The sequence below is a fragment of the Atractosteus spatula genome, chromosome 11 (genome assembly GCF_055471065.1).
Source record: "Atractosteus spatula isolate fAtrSpa1 chromosome 11, fAtrSpa1.hap1, whole genome shotgun sequence".
In the NCBI taxonomy this organism is placed as follows: domain Eukaryota; kingdom Metazoa; phylum Chordata; class Actinopteri; order Semionotiformes; family Lepisosteidae; genus Atractosteus; species Atractosteus spatula.
In genome coordinates, this window is record NC_142716.1 from 11,579,054 (window position 1) to 11,600,433 (window position 21,380).

A 21,380-nucleotide genomic window follows, 5' to 3' on the forward strand; every position below is an offset into this window, starting at 1 on the left:
ATCTGAACAACAGTAAAAATAAGCTTATGATTCATTACTGTTAATCTTGGATTTACTGTAGGCAGACACTTCTTTCCTCCTTTCCTTGTGTAAAGATGTAAATTAATTTAGAAGAGGTTAATTTGTACCTTACGCAGTTTGAAACAATTAATCAATTCATTATTCTTGCGAATAAGATTTTCATATTAGAAAACCCATCATAATGATACTACTTTTTAATCCCCTAAAAGTCCAACACACATATGTGTAACTGTCAAAGACACAACTGGGCATTGACTGAAAATCATCAGATCACAACACATCTGTAACTAGCAAAATGTTAATTTTCAGAAGTGGTGTTTCTATCACTGATTTCTGAAATGCTCATCAAAATGAGCTCTGTGTGAAATGAAGAAAGTGTGCACAAAAAGTGACAGTTCTAGAAACACCTGCTCACCATGTCAGTCATCCACAATCCATTGTGGTACAGATTAACTGTTTAAGAATGCTCAGCTGATATTTTGGATACCCTAACTAACAGCACAGTCTACAATTAGAACTTAGCTTTTTAAATGATATGCAGTAACTTTTTTTAAGTAATAAGGGGTGAAGAATGTGAAAGCCAGGTTCTTTGAAATGAAGACAAAACCTGTCATCTGCACGTGGTAAAACACATAAAAGTTTCAGGTAAGACTGTCAAGGTCTTTATCACACATCCATATCAGCTAGTATCAGATACACTGGTAACCCCACTCATTCATTAGACTTCCAGTGTTTGTTCATTCAGAGACTGTGAACAATGAGTGCTACTTGTCTGACAGCACCTTGTGTACAGACCTCTTTCTGTGGTTGTGGCCCAGCAGGTGTGCAGGAAATGCTTATTATCCAGCTTAGCTTGGTTGTATGTTTCTCTCTTTATAAGACGCATTCTGGGTGGCTCTATCAGATAAAGAGACGACAGGTGTTCTGCAGGGAATGCTTTTATGTGTGTCTGACTCTGCCTGAGCAGCTTCATCAAAGCAGGGGGTGCATTCTGTTTGTCCGTATGCTCTGAAAAGTGGGTCATGAAGAAAGCACATCTCCTGCCACCTGCAGGCTTGAGATCTGAGGTACAACGCTTGGAGAATCTTTTGCAATGAAGGAGCAGTGCAATTATTGTACCAAACAGGAACAATAATTACATATTAAAGTACAGGTGGTGCTGATCATGATGGCTGTATAAATGTTGACTTTCTTGTATCCTCTTGGAGAATGCAAGAAACCATCTTGTTGCTCTCAAAATGCTTAAACAAATTTTTATTTTAATCATCTCAATCTTGATTTTGGAGATAGTATCTAATGAGAGGGAAGTCAGATTTTAAGAAAATGAGCAGTAGTCTACTCTGAAATATTTTTCAATTTAGAAACCTGATTGCATTGTGCATACTGTAGCTGTGGGTTTTACAAATGGAAGTGAGCAAAAAAAAATCTTAAACTCTTACTTAAGTTAAAAGAATTTCCTTATTATTCAGACTGCTCCCTTCCCTCTCCTCCATGAAACTGAGAAAGAAAACTATGTACAGTTCCTCATTTGGGTTAAAGAATTTTAGGATATTTAGGATTTTTTTAGGATAGCAAAATGTTATTTAATTATGCTGCTGATTCAATATTTTGAAAAAGACACATCTTAAAAAATAAAATCACCACTATGAAAAAACCACTGTACTTTATTATGCTTTGAAATGTTACCTTTTTTCCATAATTTTTATGAGACCTGTTTGCTTGTTTACTCAGAGGTTGAGAGATATTGGCCCACATATATAAAACCACACACAAAACCTGCCTTTATTTAACTGCATTGCATTTAAAATGTTTTGTTTTCTAAGAAAACACATAATGTTAAATAAATCATTAAAAATGCCTAAGCCTTTTACTTGTTTGTTAATAAGATCAATTATGTCAAGCAGGAAAACGAGTTAGCATTAAATGTTTGCCTCCGTCTAATAGGAACATTTCTTTTACTGTAAATTTGGTATAAATTAGCATTATGTTTTGGATGTGGGTAGTAGAGGTAATTGTAGAGAAGGAAAGTGAAGTTTCAGGCACCATTTAGTAGTTTCTTGCATGCATCAACAAGGAAGAAGCAACATGATGTCATAAAAAACAGTCATAAAAAATAAAAAACAGCACCAATCTACTGTACATTTAAGAAACTGCAAAAGTTATGTGTAACTGAGTATCAGCATTAAATGCAATAGTACATGGAATTGTAGTGTTGTACTACATAATCTTGTACAACAGTACACCAGGGTAATTGTTGGAGAAATAGAAGCAAATTTCTAAAAAGATATCACCCATTACATTGTGTTAGAAAGACAAACAGATAAGAAAACAAATACACCATTTTCTATGGGCTACAAACAAACTAGGAAGTATGAGAACACTGTGGCTTGTGTAATAATAAAGTTTTAGAAATAATGATAGAGAACTTCAAATAAATACATTTTTTTTAATTTTAAAATGTGTATTTGATCTGTACTGTACTAAATTTTACTAGGTATAGTGAAGTCAATAATATTGATTATACAGTGCTGTAATTACACATTTTAGGAGATGTACCAAAAAAGGCTGAAAACATTCAGAACATAAAAGTACTGTATACAATTCTCAATAAAAAGTTAAAGGTGTAATTCATTTGGATTCTGCATAGATATTCCAGAGGATTTGTATAAACTGAGATAAATGTATTGATTCACAACAAAAATAAGAACATTTACAAATGAAAGGCGGCTATTTAAGCCATGTTGTTTTAGAGTAGACTGATTCAAAAATTTTATCATGCAGTCTTTCTTAAAAGCCAGGGTATTTGGTTTAACAATATGGCTGGATATCTCAGTACCTTGCAGACATTACATAAAATATTACCTGAGACTGTTTATATACAGTACACAGTATATAACATGGTTTAACACAAATGCACTAAATATATTTTTTGATGCAATATACAGTTTGCATATTCAAGTAAGACAAGTCTGCGCATTAGTGATACACGGCTATTACAGTTTGATTTCCATGAACCTTTCCCTGCTGAAATCTGCCTAATATTAGATGAAACTCTGGATACACAAACACAAATTACAAGCATTAATACTTGGAAATAGAAATAAAAACTTACAATACAATAAGTTTTAAGCTATATTTATTTAAAACTCCAATGAAGCTCATTTTAACAAGTGTCTAGACTTCATTACAGAACAGCAGCAAAGTACAAGCTGTTTAAAAGCACATTCTTGACAACATTTTGCTTAGTTTAAGCAGGAATTATAACTCGAGTTCATTCTTATTATTGTATAGTTTCGTTTGGCATTGTTTCTGACCTAACATTTATTTCCGATAGAAAATGGTCGCTAAAAGTAACAAAGTACAAGAATATGGTGAATTTTTAAAATAATTTTCAAACATTTGAATTACTTGTGACCTGCAAAAAAAAGAACATAAATTCAATTTTTCTTTGGGTATTCAACGGGATTTCCAACATTAATTTTTTGTTCACAGGTTCTATAAATTAATTTTCTTCTATTTAGACTAAAACTGGGTTGGGTATTTTACATATCATATGAGGAAACATGCATGTATTAAGCATATAAAAGCTCCCAAAACTACAGATAAAAAGACACACTGGATATAATATATTCCTTATCAATAGGCACAAATCAAGCAACATTGTGCAAAAGCTTTTTAACAAAGCAAAATTTAGTTTGATATTGATGGTCTAGTAAGCAGAGTAGTGCTAACTTGATGTTAGGCAAAATACTCTTCCTTCTAAATTTGAAAATTGTAATAGTATAGTATTTAAACTTCAGATTATTGATCGTGTGAAAAATAATGAATGAATATACAAAGTCTTATCAATTACATTATGTAGTTTGAAGATAATTCAAAGCCCTGTCTGGAGTGTAGTAAAATAAAGGCAGATGTCTTGCTTCTATGACTCTCCACAGCATAACGTTTACAGTACATTCATTTTTTTCTTATATCTGGAAACATTATCTTTGTCCTCCAATGTTGAAAAATAAAAGATTTGCATAAAATATTGAAAAAGCTGAAGTACCGCATGTACCAAAGAAAAGAATATTTGGAATATATAACACAATCACATGCACAGTTCTCTTTATTTGCTCTCAACATTAGGAGTGGGACCATTAGAAGTGCTCTCTTCTGAATCTCCTTCACACACTTTCTCGGTACTAGAGGATTCTTTTGGCACTTCCTGTGATGAGGAGGGCTCTTTCTTTCCTTCGGCGCTGGCAGAGGTAGTATCTGCAGGTTCACTTTCTGTGGAGCTAGCTTTTTGAGGTTTTTCAGTGGACTGGGGCACTGGCTCCTCTACACTCTCCTTGGCGGCCCCGTTTTCAGGCATCTCCTTTGTGGCCATTTTGCCTTCATTGACAACCTCCACAGAGTCTGCTGCTCTAGCTGGCTTCACCTCTCCATTCTGGGCTGGGTAGGCGCTCGCTATGGCATCATACAGGAACTGGTAATGCTCCTGTTCAGGAAAGCAAGCATTTGGATTCAGCGTACAAGAAATTACTCTTGCATATTTTTCACTGCTCTCAGACACAATCTGCAATTTGGCAAATGTTTTACTGTATGAAGCCAAAATGTTAACAGTTTTCAGGGGGGGAATAAACAGTGCAGGTTCAAAACAATAGCACAGATTTTCTCCAAAAAAAGAAGGACGTTGTTTTTTCTTCTTTTACTTACAAAGGATGAAAGCATCCCTTGTCTTTCTCTGCGTAGATTCTTTACCACCTGGAAAACATCAACCAGCTTTTCTGTATCCGCACTGTCCAAGATATTCCACAGTGCACAGAACGTCCCGGTCCGTGTTGACCCATCACTAGAACAAACAGAATATTAAGCATATGATTAGGTTGGTTTAAATAAGTCAATAAAGTTTAAAATTGTGCAAAAGAACCCTTTGGTCTTTAGAGTTAAAAACAAAAGAACCACCTCAGTTCTTCATGTGTGGATCACATTGCTTTGTAGTGGATAGGTAGATGCAATGTAGTGATTTTCGATCAAATGCAGAAGTAACAGGCACATGCCAATAATGATTTTTTTTTAACATGCTTGGTTTGATGGATTGCTGCCTGTCAATGTGGACAAGGCAGTGGGGATTCTCCCAGTGATGAAACAAGAGGTTGCTGCAGTACATTGGCAGTGGAATAGGAGGGAGCAGAGGGGTGCTATTGCAAAAAATACAAGGAAATAGGTGTCCAGTGGCCTATAGTCATACTCAAGAGCCAGATGATTGACAGGAATTGAGACTTATCACCTTTCAAACATTCATTATGTATTCCACTAAAAAATAAAAACTGATATAACACTTTGCTCTTCAGGTACTTCTAACTCATATGCTTAAACATGTTTAAACATGTGCTCTCTGTGTGGTATTCCATCCATTTTTCCGTTTTCTAATTGGCTTAATTCAATTCAGGGTTGAGGAGTGGGGGGGGGGGGTGAGAGCCTATTCTGGCAATTAGCATGAGCAAGATGGGATATTCAAGACGGGACGTCAGTCCATCTCTGGGTAGGCAAACACAAACACAGACACATACACCAGGGCCAGCTTTCCCAGAAGCCAATTCAATAGGATAACTTTCTTAATTAATGGAGGTGAAGCAGTGTTGATGAACATACCATGTGAACCGCCTACACATACTGTACTGCCCGTATGCTGAACATTCAGTAGTACAGTGGTTCGTGTCATAAATGGCATTCACTTTAACAACTGCATAACAGTTTTGTGTCCTCTGTTTCACGCATTCTGTTTATTCAAGGTAGCTGTCACACAAATTCAATTGTCACTCACTTGCAGTGAACAACAAGAGGCACACTCTTGTTGTCCTTGCCAGATTTCTGGGGAATCTTTTGCTTTATGCTCCTTATCAAAGCAATAAGATCCTGTGGATTCTCTGGAAGGTCATGCCCACTCCACTTCTGGAAATGATATTGGTAGATCCTACGGCTCTCTTTCCTCTAAAAAGGCAGAAAATGGAAAAACAAATCACATACAAATCAGCCTTTCTGTTTGTTATGAGGCAGGGTATTATGTGATCATTTCCGTGGTTCAGGACAATATTTTGTTTGCTTTTAAGAATGCACCTTTTCAGTTCTGTGTATTGGTTTTATTCATTATAGAAATTACGAGCAACTTCTGGGACAACAACAAAAGAATCGACACTTCACATCTCAGAACATTACAATAAACAATTAGTAACCTTTTTGTCTTTGTCTTCCTTTTGAAATAAAGGGAGTCTAAAGGATCATTAGACTTTACAAAAAGTTATGCAGATATAACTGTATGTTTTTGCAGTTAACTGATTTTAAGGTCATACTAACTCATATTAAAAGGTTTTAGTTCTCCTGAAAACAGTTCATGTTATTTTTTCCTGTATTTCTCGTCTTCTCTCCTCCCTTCTTAATTGTAACCACTATATCAGAATTACCTTTGTGTGTTTTATTTCAATAGATCGGATTATGTATTCCGGACAGACGTTGTAGTCCACCACTCCAACTTCGATTTCATCATATAACTTCTTTTCATCATGCCAGTATTTCGAACAGAAATCCTAAAAAATGTATCCGAATAAAACAAGATCACATAAGAGACATGCATGTGTTCACAACATAACACAGTATATTTGTCCTGCTAAATATATTGAGATCCTTTAAACTAGTTTCCATTATAGTAGGGACAAACCTTATCTCCCTCTATGCATTCTGTGAGCATCACAATAATCTTGATTTTTTTCTGGAAGACCATCTGCCAAAAGTCTGCAATGGTATCTGGAAGAGGTCCCTGGGCAGCAATCAGGCTTCTCTGACCCCAGTAGCCCTGAAAAAGTATAACAACAGAGTATTTTTAAAGTATGAGACAACTATAAGCTTTCCCACTAATAATTATTTATGTTCTTGTCCTGATCCAACTTGTGCTCTGTCCTGTAGAGGAGATGTGAAAAGCTGTTGGAAAGAATAATCTGAACTCAGCCATCCTGGGATTTGTCATAGAAATTAGGACCTTCAGTGTTTAAATGTGCAATGTGGAGTTTTGACATACAGTACATTTTCAGAAGAATGTCAAATTCTAATCTTCTGGTTTCTAGTCTCCTCAATATATTGCATTCTAATTACACCTTTGCAAATATTTTGGTGCACCCTTCCCTTCTCCCAATCTTCACTCTTGCAGCAGCTACCTGGCTTGGCTCATTTCTAGTGATGTCATGTTGTGGACCCATCAGCCTTGGACTTTCTCTCAAGTAGTTGTTCCCTCAGTCAGACGAATTCCACCAAATAAACTTTGAATGAGTTTTGTCTCTGCGTCATATTAGTTAGGATTTGACTGAACTATTGTCGGAATTTTGAAAATGTATACCTACAACAATTACACTCAAAGGTGCTTTCTGGCTCACGTAAAATTGTGTTCTAAAATGAATTTTTGATCATTTTCAATTAATGACTTCCCCATCTGAGAGAAAGGTCACAATTAACCATATATATTATAACTATTTTCCATGCAATACATAATATTTAACAGCTGAAATACACAATACTCTTTCAAAGGAAGTCCCTGATGCATAATTCATTCCTTAGTTTCTTTAAGTAAATAATTCTAATGAATATAAATATTCATAAGTAAATATAATTCTAATGAATAAATATTTGAGATGCAATACATTTATTTTAAATCTATACAGGCTTTCGCTCAAAGGTCTTGAGTCTCACTGCCTGCAGATTCACCCAGCTCAGCAATAAAGCAGGAGGGAGCTCAGGACTAAAAGCAAGGACCTGAAGACAGGAGAGGAGGGATATTCTAGATGAAAATTTGTTTTAATTTTAATTATTATTAAGGGTAAAATTTGCAGTAGTGAAAAACCCTGCTTGTGAGTAAATGACTGGGAAACCAAGTTAGCCATATACCCATTCCCCCTAGGTGTTATTATATTGCTTATTAAATGACAGATTGACTACAGACGTCAAAATCCATTTTCTTGGTTTTTACAATATAACATGGACTCCGACACATACATCCATAAAAGATGCATTGATGTATTTGGTCGAATCTTCATCATCATCATCATCAGATGAGTCCTCAGTGTCCTCCTCGTGTTCACTCTCCTGGCTTTTTTCATCTTCCAACTTAATAGGCACTCTGTTGTAGTCATCTGCAGCATAGCATTACAGTAGAAGATACATTTGTAACCATGAAAACCATTATAGCATTATAGGCATAAACAGTAGTATACTGTTCAGAGTAAAGAATCGTTACAAATTCTGTATGGCTAGTCTATGATTCTAAAATTCTTTTTGGGATCATTCTCTTAATAGTGCTTTTTAAGTTGTTTGTAATTGAGAAAATTACACTTTCAATATGTAACATTAGTTTTTTAATGTTGCTCTAAGTTGGACTATGATATCAAGAAATGTGTTTTGCTCCTATTGTGGGTTTAAGAAGTTAGAAAGATAAAGGGTTATACCTAGGGCCCTTCATATCTTACACACGTACTTTGACTAATGTCAAATATGAATTGGATACATGTGAGATAACTGGCACATTATAATTGTGATACTGTACTCACATGGGATAGCATTTGAATATCTGTTCTTCTTCTTATTCTCTTCATTTGTGCCTGCATTTTGGACCCTCCAGTTTCTATATTTTGGAAGTCTCTGAAATAGGATAATACAGCTTTGATTAATGTAACCGACCTTTGAATCAAAATGAGCATTTCCTTTTCTGTCAAAATGAGCAAAAGCCGTTAGCAACCACTGATTGTTCATGTTCACTGATATAATCATTTTGCACATCCATATTTTTGGCAATGCATAGGAGTGCGTATTTGGAATGGAGTCTTTTGAGAATTCTTCAGAAACTAGAGAAAATCACCTGGAATTCAGCCTCCAGCAGAGTCGGATCTGAGGGTGGGTCTTTCTTCTTCAAGTTGTTCAGTGTGGAGTGCAGCTCAGAAAGGGGGATTTCTGTCTCTCCAAATTGGTTGTGTTCAATCAGGGCCTGGTGGATTAGTATGTACTGAGCCTGTGAAGAAATACAGAAATGGTTGTATCAACTGTATCCACTGAATATTGCAACAAGAACAAGGCTGAAGCTTGATTTTGATTTTTACCACTACTTTGATATGCGTATTCCTCCAAGTAACTCTTGTATCAGGGCGGCGCGATGGCTCTGTGGCTAAGGATATGTGCCTGTGGCTGGAAGGTTGTTGGTTCAAATCCTGCAGCTTGCAGAGGAATCCTATTCTTTTGGGCTCCTGAGAAAGGCCCTTAACCCCAGCTGCTCCAGGGGTGCTGTACAATGGCTGACCCTGCACTTGGACCCCAGGCTCTCTCCCTGTCTGTGTATCTGTGTCTCATGGAGAGCAAGCTGGGGTATGTGAAAAGATGAATTCCAAGAAATTGTATAGGGCTAATAAACTGATGTTATGTTATTTAGGGGGAGACATGGAGTGAGACAAGGTGTTGCATGCAATTGTATTTCAAAATCACATTTTGAAATTCTCACCTCGACTTGCACCATGAGGCAGCGCTGACGCCGCAGTTTGACCACATATCCATAAATGTCCACTCTCCCCTCAGCCTCTAAGCCTTCCATCATAGCATCAATGCCAATATATGTGCCAGTACGGCCAACACCAGCACTGCAGAGAAAGACGAGGTTAACAATGACCAAAAGAAATGCACTATGCAACCAAAATGGCAAATTAGAACTTATTAAAACTGCAGAGGTGTGTTTGAGACCAAATTGAATTAATTAATAAAAAAATAACGGGTTTCTACCAATACAAAATCCTTCTTTCTTCTTTTTATTGCAGTTCTAAAAGACTTCTTCTCAAGGAAAGGCGATATGCATATTGGGACTCAGTCCAAGCAGAATTTCAAATAATGCACAGTCAGTGCATTAATTTTTCGCATAGTTGGTAACGCTGTGAAATGTTTTTTCATACCTGCAGTGGACGACTATGGGACCACTGAAAAAATTGTTGAAAGCATTAACACGTCTCCGCAGCTTCAGCAGAAGATGGGGGTCACCAGGTACCCCGTGGTCAGGCCAGCTAGTAAACTGGATGTGAGTCACTGCTCTCTCTGAGTTCTTCTCCTTCCTCTGTAAACATATCAGGAGGTCTTGTAATATTCTGTTTTTAATAGTTCTACATGTTTCCATGAAGCACATGCATTGTGCCAATTAGTTTGAGTTGTATCAGTTCAAACTCAAATTTCATGTGAAAACAATTAGAATTGTATATTCGTTCCTAAGTTGATTCTTTGTGTCATAGATCTATTGTTTGTTAAGAAATTTATGCATGTCAGCTTTAAATAGAAATGTAACTGATTTAATAATCACTTAATTCCAAAGTAATTGTTATGGTCCAGTAATTCAAATGTTTATATTGCCATTGAGATCATAGACTCCCACATTCAAAAAAGCATTGTTTAACAGAATGCAAAGGAGGATAGGACAGCAACTCTTAAAGCAACACTACTATCTGGAAATTCTTGTGAAAGTTAAAATAATAATGGGAGATTTATTACATTTTAAAATAAGAATCCTCAAGTAAACTCAAATAAAGTGAAATTCACACAATGGTAACGTTCTTTGAATTAAGAAAACATAATATCACATACATGATACTGACATTCAAAGAAAGAACCAAACTCACGTTTGTAACATTCAGGTTTCGAATAATGTAATCTGGGCACTGGTTTTCTCCGTTAATCTTCACTGCAAAATCCCCGAAGATCTCAGCTTCCCTGTCCATTGATGGCCAATACTGAGCACATTTGTTCTAGATAAAGACAACATACAGTATGACTTCATTAGGCTGTGTATATTGACTTTTGGTACTGTATTTCTTTTAATACTGTGTTAATATAAAGCTTATATTGATTAGTATATATCAATATACCTGTATATATGATACTGATATCATACTGATAAGTATACTGTATATTAGTGTACCTAAATATATACTATTTATAAATAGTCTCATAACAAGAAAGTGTTAGTCCCTCCAACACAATGGTCACATTTTTTAAGTATGTGTGTTTTATTTGTTTTCCTAATAAACTATTTTTTTATTTTACTTTTTGTTTTTTTATCACCCAGGCCATTTACAGACATGATCTGGGTCGCACTTGGTAATTGAAGTACTGTATCTATCAAAGAAGTAAATAAAACAACAGATTAGTAACATATAACTACAAAAATAAACCTTAAAGTAAAATAATGTTCAAAATATGGACAATGTGTTTTCTTATTAATTTATTGATTTGGTTTCCTTAAAACTACAGTAGTTATTTTTTGTCTAATCATGTCTACCATTGAACTAACCTAAGCATAAGTTTCAGAGGTTCAATGCATTAAAGAACAATGTTCTTAAACTAAACATGGTTATATTAAGGGTATTAAAAGTGTTTAAAAGGCACATAGACAAATACAACAAACAAAGATAAGGAATCTATCTTTAAGTATTCTGATCTAAGGTGTTTTTCTGTGGGAGCTGGTCCTGTGATTGGAATAGAGAATCTTGGATCTTGTGCACAATCCTGGGAAATAGCGAGTGTGCTATTCTGGATGACACACAAATCAATAATAATAATAATAATAATGAGGGCACCCCACACCATGACCGATACACATACTCTCTATCATGTTTTCAACAAGATTTATATGACATGGCCCTGCCTATCTGAGGCATCATCAAGACGTAATATGAACTTTCAGCAAAGAGGACTCACGTCCAGTTGCTGTTACAGTATGTCAGATATGATTCCTAATATTAAAAATCCTTCCTGCATTCTTGAATGTAGATTGAGCTTTTTGCAGGCAATTTACTAGCCCATGCAGCCCAAAGTGAACTGACTAAGATTTCTAGACTAAGACTGAGATAATCCATTAAGATTTTATGGAGTATCCACAGAAACTCTTGGATCTGATTTAGTTTGACTGAAGCTCTGAGGGGGTTATGATTTGTTTGGGATCTTCCACCCACTTTCTGATGTATCATAACCACGGCACTGTATTTTACTGCCTCCACCTGTAGGAAACCACACTATGGACAAATTTAAGAACTATTAGACATAAGTGCATTCATGTGGAGATAAAAAAATCACAATGTTCAGTGTATTATACATCATACACAACAAATATCAGTGTATTATACATCATACATAACAAATAATCAGTCAATTAGATTTGCCTGTACCAATATACTGTACCAAGAAAATCATTATTTACCCTGTTTCCTTCCTCACAGCGGGTTACCATCACAATAATAGAGCACTGCTGTTCCCAAATCATTCTCCAGAAATCATTAACTGTCTCATCCTTTGGCCCTAAAAGGGACAATATAAAGAATGTCAGTTACAGTAAAACTATAGTACAGAAGGTAAATTGACAAAACACATTGGAATAGTTGTAAAATAGCTTCAATATGGTTTATTGAAAAGGGTTTTATTTTTTACAATCACATAAACAAACATCAGTTTCTAAAATCTAGAATTCTATCTCACGTTAAAAAGAGTGTACTGTTATTTAATCTGTACTGTGAATGTAGAAAAGTTTTGAAAGAGCCTGGAGGAGTTAGACTTGTTTTTTTTGTATAAATGACAACATTCTGGTCTACTTTTTCTTTACTTGGTCTGAAACTTTTTAACCGTGCACAAAGCAAATGTAACAAAAGAAAAATCAAACCTTGTGCAGCAATGTACTTCCTTGGTTCTTTATAACCCTGTAAAAAGTATGTTTGATAATTTTTAATATTATAAATTATACATATTATACATTATACAAGTTAATAATACATGCACAAAACAGAAAGCTCTTATGTTGTTAGTCTAAAAATAGTCTATAAAATTAATCTGTGAAAAGCTAATACAGTATGCATATGTTTTTAGATGTTTAAGTAATCATTAGTGCTGATTACAAGTTAACCAGATCATTGCTAAAATCTTAATTCAGAAAAAAACTTTAAATCACTTAAAATAATTATTAAGCTATAAGAATATTTCAAAATAAACAGTGTCATTACTTACATCTATAAAGCTTGCATTGATATAGTCAGAACCTACTTCTCCATTTATCATGGAAAGCTGGACACGGTTGTAATCATCTGTCAAATGAATAAACGTTAGCCATCTTTAAAAGAAAACATTTTCTTCTAAAATGCTGTATTCAATAAATTTCTGCTAGGCAGCCGAGAAAGTTGGCAGGACTTACATGGCAGGATATCAACATAACGGTTCTTATTCTGGTTGCAAGCTTTCCTGGCATCCTTGACAGCGTATTTGCTGAAAACTCTTGGAATGCTCTGGAAATAAAATTGCACTTTTACCAAATATGCACACATGGTTTATGCACTATATGCACTACATGAATGTGAATGTGAATGTCAGCTTGCCCTCCCATGTATTCATGCAGTCTGATTCAGCCACTTGGGCTGTCCGTACACAGTATGGGTGGTTGTCAGTACCACCTGCCTCTAATTGATGGGCACATAACTAGTTAACATCTACAGTATTTAAGTCCTGACTACCCCTGCTCTAGCATTCTGTCAATGTGGGTTTCTCTCTGAGAGTCCTGCTAGCTGTATTTTGGTTCATTTTCTCTTTGCCTTGTCAGCTTGTTGCAAACCACTCTCTGCCTTGTCTCCTGACCATGTTCCTGGATCCTCTCTGGCTTTGTCTGCTTTGTGGTTACCCGGCTACGAACCTCCCCTGTCTGACTTTGTATTTTTGGAAACTCTGATTCCTGCTCCCTGTTCATCTCCACCTTCATCTAAACTCTCTGTGTACCAATCTGTCAGTGTTCCAGCACCTTGCGCCAATGTCAGTAGTTGACATACGTGTTGTCAAGATCAATGGGATTTCTACAGTATAAAATACATGCAAACAGGCAAGACTGACAAATTTCAATCAGTTGTTTGATTTTGTAATTGTATTTATGTAAATGTTTTTTGCGAGATCAGTATTTTATTTGTAATTACATTTTATGTACTAAACAGCCCTCCTTCAGCTAAGCAATACATTTTATTGGTTACAGAAGGAAAATGCAATTACCTGAAATTCCGCCAGGAAGAGTCTTCCCTCATCTGCGACCTTTCTTTTATAAGTGTCCAGCAAGTGCTCTGCAGATATGGGCTCAACATTCAAGAGCTGTGCTTCATCTTCTGCTGATGTTACAGAAAGTACAAAATTAGAACAGAAAATAAGAAAAAATATAAAATAAGAAATGCATACCAGACATAAATGGGAGTTTACGAAGAAAAGCACTTACGAGTGATGAGTTCTAAGGTTTCTTCATTGTTGCTGTAAAACAAAGAACGGCATGAGCAGTTGAAAATAAATTTGTGATTTTGCATCTTTACAAAAATGAAATGGCTAAAACATTCAGAACCTGTGACAGACAGGTAACATTTATTGTTGTCTTAAAATACCACTATGCAGAAATCCCTTGGGGCTTTTCATGTTACCAAAAAAATAATTATTCAGTAATGGGTTTCATATATTTTATAGCTTATACAGTATACAGTAGTTCTACAGTATATCATAATTTACAATAGGAAATAATATAAATGTATGGCATTTGCTTTGAATTATAAATCAATACAAAAAGCTCTAGGTGCATCACAAAGCAAGTAAAATATAGTGACTTAGTTGAGACAATAAATAGCAAAACTATCTAAAAAGTGGTTTGACTTGTTTCCTGTCTATAAACATTAAATAATAACAGTAAATTCTTGACACTATCTTAGAACATCTGGTCCAGGTCAGTATTTGCTTATTTTAGGATTAATGGCTACTTGACTACCACAAGAGACCAAAATTGTGTCATTTCGCAGTATATTGAAGCACAAGTTTTTAATTGTGCAGACGTTTACTGCACACCACCATACACAGAGCATTGAAACAGTATTAACTTCCTCAAATGATTCCTCATCTTACAAATAATGTGTTTTTCATCAAATACTCAACCTAAAAACTTTTATTGGTAAAATAAGTTAAATGATGGTGAAAAATGAAAGTTGATTGTATAGTAACTATTCACCACCTTGAATCGTTACTTGGTGGAAGCAACTTCGCCAGTGATTACAATTCCTAGTTTACTTTATCTCAAAACCATCACCAAGCAACAATGTTTTTGTAATGAATGTCATAAGGCTTTTTTTAACCTATCAAGAATATTAGAATGGTTACAAACAAGGTTGCAACAATTTCCTGTAACCAATCATGATGAATGAACAGCTAATCAGTATTTCTGATGTGAGTGGAAGAGAACCCATCTTCTCTCATTTAACTACAAGTACTGCAGCTGAATTATCCAAGAGTGTTTGCATTGCCAACAGTAAACATACAGTAGTTATGGAATCCCTAGACATCACAGGGCTGTTGAATCTTAGTGAATTTAAATACATTGTTAATTTTCTAAATTATTTATCTTCAAATATTTGCTGTATCTCTGCTTTTCTTTCAAAGAAAACCCAGAAAGCAACTTACTTAGAGTTCCTTTTCTGCAGCAAATAAATTTTATAAAGAACAAAAAGAAGAGCTACAGAAGTCACAACGATAAGGAATGCCAGGAATCCTATAAGAGCTTTGTCATTATCTGAAAAACAAAATACAAGAAACTGAAACAAACCTTTTTTTAGTGAAAGTGTGAATAACAAATAAGAATTCTGATTCTTAGTTCACAGAAAACTGACCTGAATAGGCATAAGCATGTACTAAACGCATGCACAAATGTCTGTGATTTAGATGCAAGAGTAACACTGCTAATATGAAATTGACATTTAAAATACAATTACTAATATTAGCAGGTTAAAGGAAGGTATGTTATTGTAAAATAAAGAACAAAAACATAGAAAACTTGTTTTAAATTGTATAATGTATTTTTGACTGAATAAAACAAATTCTCGAGGAATGACAAACACCCAAGATGAAAGCGTCATGGAGCGAAATTATGGCTTAACCCACTTGGCTGAGGGCTGGCCTCCTGGCCATGCAGGACAAGGAGACCAGGACACCCATGCAGGAGTGATTGCTAATTACTGACAGCTGAGTCTTGGTTGTTGTCATCTTTCCCAAACTTTTGGTTGTTGTAATCCCTCCCGTACCTATGTTATAAACTCCATTTATTTTTTTGAATTAAGGTGTTACAAGATCGGTTACCTGGCAACAGAGGGTACCCCACCCGTGAGCATCTACCTCAGCCTCCAGGGGTAGGTCTAATTCGTCTTTAACAAGATAAGCAATCTGATCTCTCCCTTACCAACACACCTACACTCGCCAGACTACTTTAGCCTAGTTCACAACTCATTCTACACTCAGAATTGGAACTTTTCTGGTGAGCTTAATGACACTCTTTTTGTGTTTGTGACTTCTTTGTGTGGCTTTCCTGGTTTGGTGACAATGACTTAACTTTTGACTTCGTTACTTCGCCAGACTACTCGGATTAGTGTTTTTTCTGGTTAACGGACTTTGGCTTTCCCCTTTTGGATTAGCAATTCTGGATCTGGAACCCGGCTTCTAAAAAACACCACTCTGAACCCGCTTCCTTTAATCGCCATCGGCATAGGTTTGGTAACTTTTACACCGTTTCCAAAACCACCGCATAGGGTCCATTATCTTCAATACCATTTATCTTCTCTTCATAATATGAGGATTACATCTCTTGTTTTTTATTAGTTGTTTTATGGGATTATATTCATATTTCGGCTGTGAACATTTAGACACAATAGGTAACTTATCTTTGTAAACAGGCTGGCCTGGAGGCATTTCGGTTTCTGTCTGTAGTTCTATGTAATATCTGGAACTACTGTATACCACAAAATAATTGTTGGAAAAAAACAGAAGAATGACTCAGAGTACAAACTCCACACAGATAGCACCCCAGGTCTGGAACTGAACCCAGGACCCCAGCACCATTTATAGCCACCATTCTGCCCTTAAAAATATTAATGTAGTTAAAGTACTTGGTGTTTTTGTGTACTGTTTTATTGTAAGCCAAACTTAATAAAATAATAAGATGAACAGTAGTGATACAGTATTGTACAATCAATCCATTATGAACTTTATCATTACCTTTGTATTAACTTTTTGCCAACATCAACAGATCATTCATATTGTTGTATGTACAGTACATATTGTAGTCTCATCATATCTTCCTTAAGATTACTACTGTACATTCAATAAAACATAAAGTTCATGCTTTATGTTCATTTTCATGATTCCATTTCATAATATTTTAATATTTTTTATAATAAACTGAACAATACTGTATTTTCTGCCATGTTCTTTTTTATTTGGCATATTTATGCACAGTGTATTAATTACTGTATACCCTTGGTGTATATATCATATACAGTAGTAGAGTTTTTTACAAGCAAGTGTGTCTCATAATTCCCGGAGAGTTCAGGAATATGTGGTTAGGCCATTCTCATAGGTAACAGTGAAGCAGGGTAACATTGTGACAGCTGCTTATAACAGCAGAATCTTTGATTTTGAAAAGTTGACCACCACCACACCCACAGCAGTGATGCAAACAGCATTCACCAGGCATGGAATATCTGGTGTAAAAATGTCATTTCTGACAACCACCTTTGGTCATAAAAAAGATTAAAATCTCTGTTGATCTTCTCACAGTCTAGGTACCTCAAACTTTTCAGTACAAGTCCAGATTACCAAAGTAATGGTCTTGCTGAACATTTTGTAAATAATAAATTATAAAAAAATCCTTACTGGACAAAACAAAGCCTGACCTTGAACACCCTAATATCAGTCTAACACCAACACACCAGTTAATGCCAAATAAATCAACATCTATTTTTCATTGCTGCTGTCTAATCACGTTATTTTGTATTTTTTACTACTTTTTCATATACAGGGTAGAAGCTGGAATGGCATTGTTTAATCAACTCTTAATTACAAATCTTTTAACCTATCAATATGACTTTATAACTTTCCTAATACACTTTCTCTATTGTTTAGTTAATTGAATTACCTTAATTTGATTAAAATTAAGGTAGGAAGGTCTGCCTTTGAACTACGATTTAGATTTGTTTCACTGACCCTTGCGCCTGGTGAGAGACCAGGAATTCTTTACCTTTTCAAGGTTGTGAGTCACCTGCTGTGAAGAAAGGTCCTTAACTCTGCAGACTTTCTCTTTCTTTTTCTACCTACTGTCTCTCTCTCCCTGCCAGACTTTATATGTGGGACTTTTGCATACGCTACCCATAATCTTTGTGTTGAGATCTGTTGGATGCTCAACAGCATATTAGACTGTATTATGCTGTCTTGAGGGTTCTTGATTCAGGGATTGAATTAAACTCAGACCCAGTTTCCGTGAGTCTCAGACTTGATGCAAACTCTGTGTCGGACAACTTTCACTTGAAAATTCTCCATCCTTAGTCTTGGTATCAACGGTCATGAGCATATTCTGTATAGTCCTTGACTCAAGTACTATTGTTTGTACTTATATATACAGTATATATTCAACCTCCCTGCTTAGCTAGACTCCCATGGGTCTCAGTGTGACCACGCTGTCTTTTCAACTTTAATAGCCTCTACTGTTCTCAACAATCTGACAGTCTCTCTGGCTGCACCTGAACAGTCTCAAGATGTCTTCCAAAACTGAGGACTGCCCGCATCCTGTCCAAATTTCCTGTTTGACCTTGACACATCCTCATCTTGACCACATACTGTACTGCATCTCCTGGCCTTACTTACTGCTTACTGCAATGAAAGATCAAAAGCGAGATGAAACTTAAATTATTTTATTAATTGAAAATTAAATAAAAAGAGACAGTAAAGCGAGGCAACTGTGAAGCTCCCTTTTTTCTAGGTTAAAGTACCTTGTTTTGGCCTCTATGATTCTTGAACTGAGTTGGCCTTGACACCTTTATCTTTATTTTGAAGATATTAGGATCATATTCACTAGAATTTAATGTACCCTTGGGTCAACTTCCATCATGGTTCCTGAGACAGGCTATTTGTAAATGTGTTCATTGTAACCACATACTTCCTTCCCATGATAACTACATCATGGGAACTTTACCTGCAAGCCATTCCAAGACCAGGTGGAGAGATGGGTTTCCACTGGCAAAGTACCATTTTTAAGTGTCTCTGTGGACCCCATGTCCTATCACAGTGAGAACACTTCCTCCTGCAATTTCATAATGCATTTGCATCAGTCTAGAGGGCCTCACAGTAGATCTCAAGATCTCCCCCATACCTCCTCCAGTGGTTTCCTATTACACCACACTGAGGGCAGATGCCTCAAAAAGGTATGTGTGATGATCTTGCCATTGTCAATTTTCTCAATCCCTCAGATGCAGGTAGCTCACATCCTGCTCCTAGCAGAGATGTGCTGAGATAATCCACTAATGCATCATCCAACAGGGTTCACCATTATCCACAAAGGGGATGGTTAAGATCACTGCTTTGCCTCACTACTGAAACTACTGATGTTCCACCATCCTGGGATCCATGCACAATAGGCTGACAGAAGGATTAGATTAATACTGAAAGATCTTGCAAATGCTGGTAACATTCACTGCTCCTCCCTCCTCCTTCAGATTTGCATTACCACTGTTCATGAAGGAAAGTGCATGGTCAATAGCTGGGATGCTAATTATCTGATGAGGGAGATGAGTTTGTCTTCTGGATTTGTTTTCTTGTCTTTCCCATGACTTTTGAAGACCCAGTACCAGTACTCCCTATGATGGATGTCCATCGCTGGTGTCTGGATGTCTGGAAGAGAGCCATAGTCACACCTGGACATGATCTTAAAAGTCACAAGGCAAGGTCAATCCTCCAAAAAGATGTCCAGCCAATCAGGGACCTGTAGGGTGTGAAGATTCACTCCTCTTTGTGATTTCTTAACCAATCACCAAATGTATTTTCTCCAGACAGAAATTGGTGTACATTTACTTCTAACTCTGCTTCTCTCTGCTGAACCAACTTGGTTGTCTGGCAACAGAACCACGTCACTGTCACAACGGTCATCAAAACTTTATGACCGTGTGTTCACTTGATCACCAGAGCAATGTGGTTGGACTTTCATCAACACCCCTGAATATTTCATTATTCAGCAGTAGCCGCTATGTTGGGAGCAAACTGAGTTTCTCTTCTTTTTCTGTGACTCCCCCATACCAAACAGTCACCACCCTGTACACAGACTTAATCCCAGTTAACAGGGCTGTCTCACTGGAGATAACTGACTGTTAGTGCAAGGCCACAGCAGGATCCTTGTTTCTCTTCTCTCTCCTCCCGATACCTCACATTGCATTGAGCATACCTCAAACCAATGAGGCACAGATTGGCCAACCCTGCAATAGTTCCCCTCAGCCGTTCCCCTGTCTTTCTGTTCAGGTGGCAGTTACAAATCCATAGTCAATGAGTATAGTTCAATATTCAATATTACCGATGTTTAACATTACTGATCTCAATAAATCTATTGCTATCCTAACTCGTGTTTATATCATTTTAATTCATTTAAATAAAAGTACTTATTTATGAGTGTCTGAATGTTGAATATGCTAATGAGTTTGTGTAACCAATGGTATGTTAATCCTTGTTTTTGTACCACTTCTTGATACCTTCTATAGCTTGATAATCCTTGTGTATTTACATTGAATGCTTTTATGTACACAATTTAAGTATCAATAAATATATTCAGTGTGATGAATCCATGTGCAGGCTACTTGTTATTCTGTCAACTGATTACTAATAGCCAAGGTAAATTCACATAGTTTACTGTTACAGCTAAAATTGTGTCAGGAAGTTCACGTAAACCCCTACTAATCCTAACACAGAATAGGTCCTAAAATGTCTTGTCTGTCTAATGTCCGGTTCATAGCAGGAATAGCTAGTTAACTGTTTTTGGCTTATTTGTTTAATAAAAAGTTAGTATGTCTACATTAGAAACGATGCATTTTTACATTTTAAAAAATGTTGTTCTTATTAAACGTTACTTGTCTATTAATTATTTCAAAACAAAGTTCTTATAAAAAATGAAAAATATACCCTAAAGTATCAGTTTTCTGCATATTTTATAGTTTGATACAGAGCATAAATAATGTTAAAAATGGCATACATAGTTCTTACTGCAGTAAGTGAAGTAGACATTATCAAGAAAACAAACTGTAACAATAAAAGACAGTATTTTATTTTTATTTTTGATACCAGCTGGAAAACATGGATATCAACATCTATGCCAATTAATATTGACTTGCATTTTTTTATTTTTCAACTACATACCTTGATTTAAACTACAAGGCTTATTAAGGCATCTTAATATAAATGGATTAATCTGTTAAGGAATATAATTCTGTTAGTGGTGAGCTCTC

General features: G+C 35.8%; 1 protein-coding gene across 8 annotated transcripts in view; it reads right to left on the minus strand.

Moving 5' to 3' along the window:
- Positions 1 to 3,142: 3,142 nt before the first annotated feature.
- Positions 3,143 to 21,380, minus strand: part of ptprc (protein tyrosine phosphatase receptor type C) — a 50,521-nt gene continuing 32,283 nt past the window's right edge. For 5 of the 8 annotated variants that reach the window (XM_088926812.1, XM_088926810.1, XM_088926809.1 and 2 more), the window contains 18 exons: positions 15,532 to 15,640; positions 14,312 to 14,343; positions 14,095 to 14,207; positions 13,256 to 13,346; positions 13,072 to 13,148; positions 12,731 to 12,767; positions 12,275 to 12,372; positions 10,698 to 10,823; positions 9,984 to 10,141; positions 9,542 to 9,677; positions 8,909 to 9,058; positions 8,601 to 8,691; positions 8,050 to 8,186; positions 6,725 to 6,859; positions 6,471 to 6,593; positions 5,834 to 6,000; positions 4,723 to 4,858; positions 3,143 to 4,504 (listed from right to left, as the gene is read on the minus strand). In XM_088926812.1, coding sequence (XP_088782938.1) covers positions 4,130 to 4,504; positions 4,723 to 4,858; positions 5,834 to 6,000; positions 6,471 to 6,593; positions 6,725 to 6,859; positions 8,050 to 8,186; positions 8,601 to 8,691; positions 8,909 to 9,058; positions 9,542 to 9,677; positions 9,984 to 10,141; positions 10,698 to 10,823; positions 12,275 to 12,372; positions 12,731 to 12,767; positions 13,072 to 13,148; positions 13,256 to 13,346; positions 14,095 to 14,207; positions 14,312 to 14,343; positions 15,532 to 15,640 — 2,291 coding nt within the window. In that variant the 3' untranslated portion in view covers positions 3,143 to 4,129. The remainder of the gene's footprint in view (positions 4,505 to 4,722; positions 4,859 to 5,833; positions 6,001 to 6,470; positions 6,594 to 6,724; positions 6,860 to 8,049; positions 8,187 to 8,600; positions 8,692 to 8,908; positions 9,059 to 9,541; positions 9,678 to 9,983; positions 10,142 to 10,697; positions 10,824 to 12,274; positions 12,373 to 12,730; positions 12,768 to 13,071; positions 13,149 to 13,255; positions 13,347 to 14,094; positions 14,208 to 14,311; positions 14,344 to 15,531; positions 15,641 to 21,380) is intronic. The other 3 variants (XM_088926813.1, XM_088926811.1, XM_088926807.1) reach the window with 1 other exon arrangement.